Genomic DNA, 9785 nt, shown 5'->3' on the forward strand with positions numbered 1-9785 from the left:
AAAAAATTGGTGAAATCTTAATGGTGATTTGAAGTATTGCTTAAAGAAATTGATGTATCTGTCAATAATAACAACAAATTTACGTACTTTGTGAAAAAACAACTATTAACTTAAAAAATTAAGAGAAATAAAAAATGTATTATATTAATGTGATTTAATTTAAAATTATTTTTTAATATCTATTAAAGGAGTCAACATTTCTTAACAAACATATTATTTTTTCATATACATAAATTTGAATTCCTACTCATATATTTAAAGAATATAAATTATTTGTCAATCATTTGTGGAAAATATTTTCTTTTATATAAATATAAAATATTTCTATTTATCACACATTTCATTTTTATTTAAGATATTTGTTTCATTTTACTATTCATTTTTTTTCCACTTTCTACACACAAAAAATAATAGAAAATAAATTTTCCCCTACTAAACAACAACTTGAAGAATAATCTAACTTTCAACTCTTTTTCTTTTCTTTTTTTTCTATCTTTTTCTTCCTTTCATTATCTTGAAATCCAATCCTTATTTAAAATAGTATTGTGCATACCTAACTCATTTATTTAAACATTTTGCTAAGGATGTAATTGGATCGAGTAAAGTTAAGTTGAGTATAATATATTTTAATATCCAAACCAATTAAACTTAATCAAATTGGGTTGAATTAAGTTTATGGAGTTTTTTTAAAGTGATAAACTTAAACCAATCCGACTATAGTCAGTTAAGATAGATCATCGCGTTGAATAATTAAAAAATAAATATATTTAAAAAAATTGAAACAAATAAGAAACAAAAAAAATTAATTTAAATTTTAATACACATTTCAAAGTATAAACAACATTACATCAATGAGAAATCAAAAGTATCTCAAATAAACAAACATTATGTCATTAACTAACAAATTTTGAATTGCATAATAAGTAGTATTAAATTATTTTTCTTGCTCTAGTTCTTCTTTTATTTAGTCAATCAACTCATTATTACAATATTTAGTGAAAAAAGTGTAATTAATATATATACATAAGAGTGTATTATGCGTTCTATTATGTATAATATTTTTTATTCAATTTAATAATTTATTATAGGTCAAGTTAGTTCAAGTTCGTCAAATAACAAATTTCTTGATTCATTATTCGACCCAATTATAATTGGGTAACATAAAAATTATCCAACTAACCCGATAACCTAATTCAACAAAATGTAATTGAATTGGTTTAGACATGTCAAGTTCATGGATAAATCGTTACCCGCTTACACCCCTAATATCTATAGTGTCATTTTGCTTCTTTTACACTTTAGTTAACTTCTAATTTTTCTTCCAATATATGTTTTTTTAATTTCTTCATAAAATTAAGTCAATTTATTACTTTTTTTCTATCCAAATAAAAGAAAGTATGAATGGCCACGTGAGGATTCATGTTCGAACGACTAAGAAAACAATTAAAATTAAATATGGTATCAGTTATGATGGTTTGAAGAAATTTTTTTATGCCAAATTAGAGCTTTAACCTCATCAAGTCATTTCAAGTTTGACATTTAGATTTTCATATCTGACAACGGAAGCATATATGTTTTTACTGTTTAGTTGAATCATAAGATGCTGGAAAAGTCCATGAACGAAACATGGAGCATAGTATCGAGACTCCAACCGTTTAAATTAATTATATTTGTTAACATTTGTTCATTCAATAATAAGTGTTCAAAATATCTGTGCATTAATACATTGTGATACTTAAAAATATGATAACCTTAGCTGTAGCGATACAACTATGGACCAATAAATCTTAAAAGGAACTAACAGAAGCACAAGTTTTCTTTTCTTTTCATTGATTGTAGAAGGATCATTGCATAATATTAATATCAGTAATAAAACTACTCAAATTGTGTGCGCCAGAAATAGGAACTGTTCGGCTTTTACAATATTAGATAGCATGACTTTTTTTCATTAATTGTAGGTAGAAGGAGCAATGCATAATGCCAGTAGTGAAACTATTCAAGTTGAAGCACAATCAGTGAGTGAACAGTAGGCACTTTGCCAGTTTCAATACAACGGAGGAAACTATTTTGAAGTATTGGAAAGCACGGAGTTGGACTTTACAAGGAATAGACAGAAACATAAATTTTATTCATTGATTGTCGAAGGAGAAGTACATAATATCAGTAATGAAACTAGAAAATTGAAGTACAATCTGTGAGTTTACCAGTACTAGGCACTCTTCCAGTTTCAATACAATTGAGGAAACTATTTTACATTTACAGTATTGGGACAAATGAACACGGATTTACAGAAGTTGTTACAACTTCCAAATAAAACATTGAGTATGAATGAAGGAATAAGCTATATTAATGAACAAAATTCCATCCATAAATGCTATCCATCATCATGATCCTGTAATTAAGCCAATAAGTCTTAATAATGTGATTCTTCTCCATCCATAAGGACGCTAGTATAGAGACAAATAATCTTATGCAAAAGTCATGGTGTCTCCGGGAGAAGAGTAATATCCTGAAATACCTGTAGCCTGTTTCTCCTTGTTTGTTTCTTCTCCCCAGTCAATGAGTCCCTTTCCCTTGCCAGAATTCTGCGGCTTTCCAAGTTAGAAGCCTTCCTTGGTGATTTTGATGTGCAAAAGAAATAAGCTGGTTCTGAAGTCGGTTCGGCATTGAAACACAGAGAACGCCTTGCTGTTGGATTCCTTGATAAAATGGCACTACCAGATGCACCATCTTTCTGGTCCAATTCAAGCTTTTTGCTTGAACATTCAATCTGGTTCTGTGGCCAAGGACACTGATAGATTATATTGGAGTCTTCATTTTCGTCATTAAAAACTTCTGCACCATCCTCACCATCAAAACTTATGTATCCACTAAAGAAGTCATTCTGTATCTGTTCATCTTGTTCTTCTTCTACTATGTCTGCCCAACTCTTCTTCTCAAGTGGTTTTCTGTTTCCTGAAGCAAATTCATTGGCACCATTCACAACCATGACATGTGATTCCGACAGTGTAGATCTATAGCTACTGTCATATGCAGCAGGTTTCTCCTTCTCAGTAAACTCTATAGCTGCTTCTGTATTCAAAGTGTGTAATGAATTAGAACTAGCAACAGCTGTTGTACCTTCATGCCTTGGTATAGAAGGATCTTCCAAGGTCCTTGACCTCCACTTTCCATTGGCAGGTGAAGACAAACCATTTTCTCTCGGCCTTGTGGCATGCTTAACATTATTAGGAGGAGTCCCAAATGATGATTTAGAATCTGAATGGACATCTCCCCAAGTTTCCCTTCGATATCCGTTATTGAAGCCCCATGAACATCTTTTCGGTTTTGTGCAAGGAACATTCAGATCTCTTCTACCGCAATCGGGAGACTGGTACAATCTCCTCCTGGCATGAGATACATCCCCCTCAGATGTCACAGACCGGTTTTCTGTCCTACTCTTAATACTATCAGAGCTCTTTTCAATCGATGTCTCAAAGCTTTGTGGAGAACACTGTGACTTGCTAGTCACTGAAAATGCAGCATTGTCCGATGATGATGACTCTATCTCGATCAGCATCTGAGAAGCGCGTTCAAATGATTTAACAAAAGAATCATCCATCTTTCTGTTTTTTGTCGCGGTGCTTACTGCCTGGAGCAGAAACTTTGCTTCTTTGATTCTGTTCATGTGCATCAAACATATTGCCAAATTGCACTGCTTGTTTCGATCAACTTCAAAAGACAATGCTTTTCTGTAGAAACAAATAAGGAATTGTTATTTTTTTCTTAAAAAAATAAAATAAATATAAGCTCCATTTTGGTTCCATCTCAAAAGCACACCTATAATGTTCTTCAGCAGTTTTATAGTCTTCTTTTTGCAAGTAAGCCCAGGCCAAGTTCCCCAATATCCTACATATTAATAAAGAGAAATTCAAAGTCAAGTATAGGTCCATGGCCTATAAACTAGACGTAAAATCACAAAAGATCATGGATGAGAAAACACACCTCGATATCTCTTGCTCAGCAGTTATTTGAATCTTCTTCCCTTGAGATCTTGCTTGCTTTGTAGTCCTTCCCACAAAGGTCACACCATCTTCAATTTGCTTCAACTTGTGATGAAGCATGGCAATCTCCTCATCAACCCTTCCTGACCTCTGTACCAACATACATACAACAATAGTCTCATACCACTAGTTGAGGTATACTAACATACACATACAACAACAATAGCCTTATCCCACTATGTCAGGTGTATCAACATGCATACAGCAACATTCTTACCCAACTAGCTTAGGTGTATCAACATGCATACAACAAGAATAGCCTTATTCCACCAGGTGAGGGGTACCAATGTACGCACGTAGTTAAAAGTTCAATTCAGTTAATGACACAGAAAAACAGCAACAAAAAAAAGAGAATCCACCAGCTTTTACCTTATACAGTTCGACCAAAATGTTGTCAAGAGAATCCTGAGAATCCAGAGGACAAAGATGACGGAAAGATTTGATAGCTTCAATTGCCTCATCTGACCTATTCAGTTGCTTCATAACCAAGGCCATGTCCTTCAATGCACTTTCAACACGATCCCCAGCATTGATAGCAGCCCAAAACAACGAAATTGCTCTACCTGGATCCTTATCCACTAGCTGTAAATGAAGAATTCAGATTCACAATCATTGCACAAAACCAATGAAAGAATACAAACCAACAACAACCCTTTACAATGCAAGTTCTCCTTCACACTCCACCCCATGAATTCTATAAATAACTATAACAAAACATTACTAGACTCGCACTTTGCCCCTCTAACATCATCACATCACATTCATAACAAAACCAAAAAGAAACATCAAAGAAACAAAGCAATGTTACAGAAACAAATACCTTGTTTCCCACGAAAAGAAATTCAGACCAAGAAATGAAGTCAAGATGCAAAAGCAAGAACAAACAACAAATCCCAGATGAATTAACGTTCAAAATCAACTCAAAATGTTACCTGAACTTGCTTGGCCTTAACATAAGGTGAGTCCCCAGCAGGGACCTTGTGAATTATATGAAAAAGATCGTTTTTATTCGCAGAGTTTGGTGATTTTTTTCTCTCTGAAAACGGCACAGTGGGAGACCGTGACAGTCTCGACTTCCAGGACGACGGCGGCTGCGGCGGCGGCGTCGTGAAGCACCTCGCCGGAGAGCCTCTTTCAAACAGCATTGTGGCAAGAACTTTCACAGCCAGAAAAACAAGATTGCAGAATTCTTCAACTAAGGGAACCCCACTTCTTCTTCTTCCTTTCTTTGGGTGTGAAAAGAGAAGTGGTAAAAGATAGCGAATTTAACAGAGTGGAGGAAAAAGCACACCAGCAATGAGTGCTGCAACGATACAAAAGAAAGGTGAAAGAAAATTTTGGAAAGGAAAGTAGCCGTTTTATAATTACTAGCCGTTGGGGTTATTGGGCCATCCTTTGTACCTGAGATCTCTTGTGGGTTTGGGCTCTAAAGCTGGGCCTGGGCCAATTTACTCTTTAATAACATTACACCTTCTGACTAGTAATTTTTCAAGTTCCTCCTCACCTTTTTCATAAGTGTTTGATATAATTTATTGGTTTAATTATTTTTTCGTCCTTACAATTTTGAGAACTTTATCTTCTAATTTTTATAAAAATAGATGATAGGGATTAAAAAGAAAAAAAAATATAAATAGAAATTAGAATTGAATATTTTTAACTATAAAAACTAAAAGATTAAATTTATCAAATTATTCGACACATAATTAAGCCTGATTTATTCTAAAGGATCGATTTTCTTTTAAAAAATATTTTTTTTTCTTTATCAACCATGCTGATAATGTTCTCTCAATTCAATGAAAATAGGCCCAACGAATATAATGATCTCTTAAACTAACTAATGCCAATAAGTTTTGGTTTTATATGACAATAGTGTATATATATATATATATATATATATATATATATATATATATATAATGTTTAAATCGAGTTGATGTTAATATTTTATTTAAATAAAAACTAAATTGAAATAGAAGGAAATTAACTACCTTAATTAATGGATATCAACACTATTGTCGCATAAAATTATTAGTTTACGATAAATTGTTATAAATTAAAAATTTATTATATAAGATTATTAATACGAGTTATGAGTTGATCGATAAAATTACATTTTAAAAAGAAAATAATATATATTAATTATATTTTGTTCGGTTAAGTATTGACATTCTCGTAATTATTAATTGAGTTGGGTGATATTTACAAATGAACATAGTGATAACATAACATGTATGATTCAAAAACATATTGTTTTTATCTTTCAAGCTTAGCGCTTGGAATTATAAAATGTCATAATGAGTTATAGACCTATCATTATGACTTATTATGACTCATTGAACCATTATGAATTATTAAGGTTAACTAACACATATCATGTTTTATATGACAATGGAGTTCCATTTATTATGAAACAAATCATTATCAATCCTTTAAAAATTTCCTAAAGGCATAATAGAAGACATCCAATCTAATATCGTAGTCTTTCGCACTCAAAAAACCTATAATGTTTTTTTTCCTCAAGAACAATACTCCAAACAAATGTAAACATTTTATTTATTTCACTCACTTCTTATACTTTTAGTTTTAATTTTAAAGGAGTTGTATAAATTTACATATATACAGCATTCATTCCATATATCTTCTTCCCTCGTTAGGTTGATCTAAGCAAGTCAATTTAATAATTTAATTAGAATATTATATTGAATTTATCATCAAACACTTTAATAAACTCATCTTTTTTAGGTTTATTTTATTTCCAACTCAATCAAATATATAAGTCTTACATCTAAATTATATCTTTATCCTTGATCCCGATGAAAAGTATGATCTTATTCTCTTTAACAAATTTATGAATTTCAAGATACTTTTTTAGTTTGATTTGTTAAGGAATGAAACATTCAAAAAGCTTTTGTCGTTAGTCTCAATAAATAATAAATATTTAATGTACATGAGACAGACTATATACTTCGTCTGATTTACATCATTTTATAAACGATCTACATCTTACACTCTGTTTGATAAGTATTTTCAAAGACGTTTTTAAATATATTTTTCCTTATAAAAATGTTTTGTTTGTCAGCATTAGAACTCTGAACTCAAGGGATCTAAGTTTTTTTTTACTTAATAGTGAGGTATAAACACGATATATGAAGTTATACTTATGATATCAAGTTAATCTCAGTTTTGTTATAAAGTTGATACAATTATCTAAAACTCTTATGTTGGTCACACAAGTTGATTTTGTAGTCTACTATTTTTAAAATTTATGAAATCGCATCGTTTCAACCTAAATTTGACAACTAACATTTGTTTAGTAAATTGATCATGATTTGAGTTCTATACCTACTTTTTAGGTGATTCAACCAACATTGAAAAACTAACATTTAGAGTTATAGTTCATATGAAGATCAAAAAACATAAATTTGACATTATCATGCCCAACGTAGAGAAGATAAAACCATAGTTTTAAAAACCGGACCGGTCATCGAACCGGTTAAGGTACTGGGTCAGTGGGTTAAAGGTTGAACCGGTGGGTCACTAGTTGAACCGCATGACTCGGTTTTTATTTATTTTTATTAAAAAAATATTCATATTAAATATATTTTATACTTATAAATTTTAATAAATTCATATCTTATTTTAAATTTCAATTTTTCTATCTTATTTAAAATTATTTTTATTTTTATTTTGTAAAAAATATATAAAAAATTACATGTTAAACTGTATATTAATACAAATTAAAAATATAAATAATATGTACATATATAATATGTTTGCAATTGATATCACAAAATAATATATGTAATATCTACATATATATTATATTATTAAATATATAATAAAATTAATAATATACTATAAAAGTTATTTAAGTTGTATATTATATAAACAAATACATTAGAACAAGTAGTCATTGTTATATTTAATAAGAATCTTTGTTCTTCCATTAAAAGATTCAATTTTCATTATTATTTTTGTGGTTTATGGTCCCTTAAAAAAAATTTATAAAAAAAAAAAGTGGTTGAACCGGTTTGACCCACCGGTTCACCGGTTGAACCGGAAAATTGACCGGTTCAATCCGGTTTGAAACGGGTCGACTGCATAACCGATCCAACTTAAGGTTCGGACCGGCTGGACCACCGGTTCCCGGTCCAACCGGTCTGACCGGCCGGTTCGGTCCGGTTTTTTAAACACTGGATAAAACCCTTTTTGCCATACTTGCGTTCAACATGGCTAAGGTCACATCCGTCATGAAACTACATAGCAATAGCATTAAATGGTGCTCGACAAGATCCATTTTATGCCCAAGGTCACAATAATAGTGAACATTATGTATAATCACATCTGGGCCCATAAATATGCACCTGGTGTGACATTAGTTCATGATAAACTTGTAGGATGTGCAAAAGTCGCACATTACGAAACCATAACTCTAAAACTCCAAACCAATCAGTAAAAAATATGATTAAAGCTTAATACTACTCTATTATACCATCAATTACTCAAATCCAATATCAATTTCTCTTATTCAAGCAATTAACATCAATCTTCAATTTGCTCTACAACTCAAGGGTTTTCATAGGCACTCACAAATTTATGATCAAAATACTCAACATGAAATTAATCACACATACAACTTAATTAACACACATAATGCTCATAAGAAACACATAGAACTTTAATTCTCTTTCCTTGAGTCAAATCATGAATTTTTCTAAGAATTAGATAAACATGGTCAAATTAACCCCTTTACCCAACAATTAATTTTTACCTAAAAGAGAAAGCTCTCACTCTCCTTTATCTTGATGAACACTAAATGATGGATGCAACATTCCCTTATTTATTCTAAAACATAAAAACATAATTAAAATAAACAACATTATAAAAACATATATTTTCTAAAATACACTCAATTAAAAAAATTACTTAAAACACATTTTCTCCAAATATTTACGATAACAAAATATTTTCACAACCTTTCTTTATTAAATAAAAATACTCATAATTATTAAACTTTTAAAATATTTTATAAAATCTCTTTAATTATTTAAAATATTCTTTTAATAATTTTAAAAAAGTTTGGGGTGTTACACTTATAACATCCCTATATCTGATCCAATTCCCTATAAGGTCCAAAGCACAAGCCCAACAACATACAAACAACAAATACTCTTCATTAAAAATAAATCAAGAAATATTTTATTTCTCTTATAATTTATGTAAAACAACTTAATCATGCATGTAAAAGATGAGATCACCATACAAATGATTTTGGTGGCCGGTAATTTTTATTTGATTTTTAACTTTTTTTAAATATAATTCAAATCCATACTTATTTATTAGCAGTGTTAGATAAATAAGATAAATAATAAAATGACTAGAGATAGAAATTTAGTGAGCTAAATTTCAAAATATAATTTTATTAATGATAATATTTTAATTTAATTAAATTATATTTTCAACAAGTTTTAATTTAGTAATACTATTAATAAATTATTAACTAGTAAAATAATTATCTAAAATTATTTCTCACTAAAAATGTTATTTATAATTATATATATATATATATATATATATTATTACAATGACGTTGGTTAAGCATACATAGTTAACCATGGGAAAAAATCACCCCCAAATAGAATTTTTTATTCTAAATATTATTGAAGTTCAAAAATATATGTATATATTTATAATTTTAGCTATTTTTTCTAATTTATATTAGTATTAATTATCATCATTACT

General features: G+C 29.8%; 1 protein-coding gene across 1 annotated transcript; it reads right to left on the minus strand.

Annotated features, from left to right (window-relative positions):
• Positions 1-1948: 1948 nt before the first annotated feature.
• On the minus strand, positions 1949-5362 carry LOC109811453 (uncharacterized). Its single transcript, XM_020375208.3, has 5 exons — positions 4976-5362; positions 4413-4625; positions 3985-4133; positions 3820-3888; positions 1949-3731 (listed from the first exon to the last, which is right to left on the minus strand). Exons 1-5 carry the CDS (start codon positions 5186-5188, stop codon positions 2480-2482), a joined length of 1896 nt encoding a protein of 631 aa, XP_020230797.1. The 5' UTR covers positions 5189-5362; the 3' UTR covers positions 1949-2479.
• Between the last annotated feature and the right edge of the window lie 4423 nt (positions 5363-9785).

Source organism: Cajanus cajan, chromosome 1 (assembly GCF_000230855.2).
Source record: "Cajanus cajan strain Asha chromosome 1, NIPB_CcT2T_4, whole genome shotgun sequence".
Classification (NCBI taxonomy): Eukaryota; Viridiplantae; Streptophyta; class Magnoliopsida; order Fabales; family Fabaceae; genus Cajanus; species Cajanus cajan.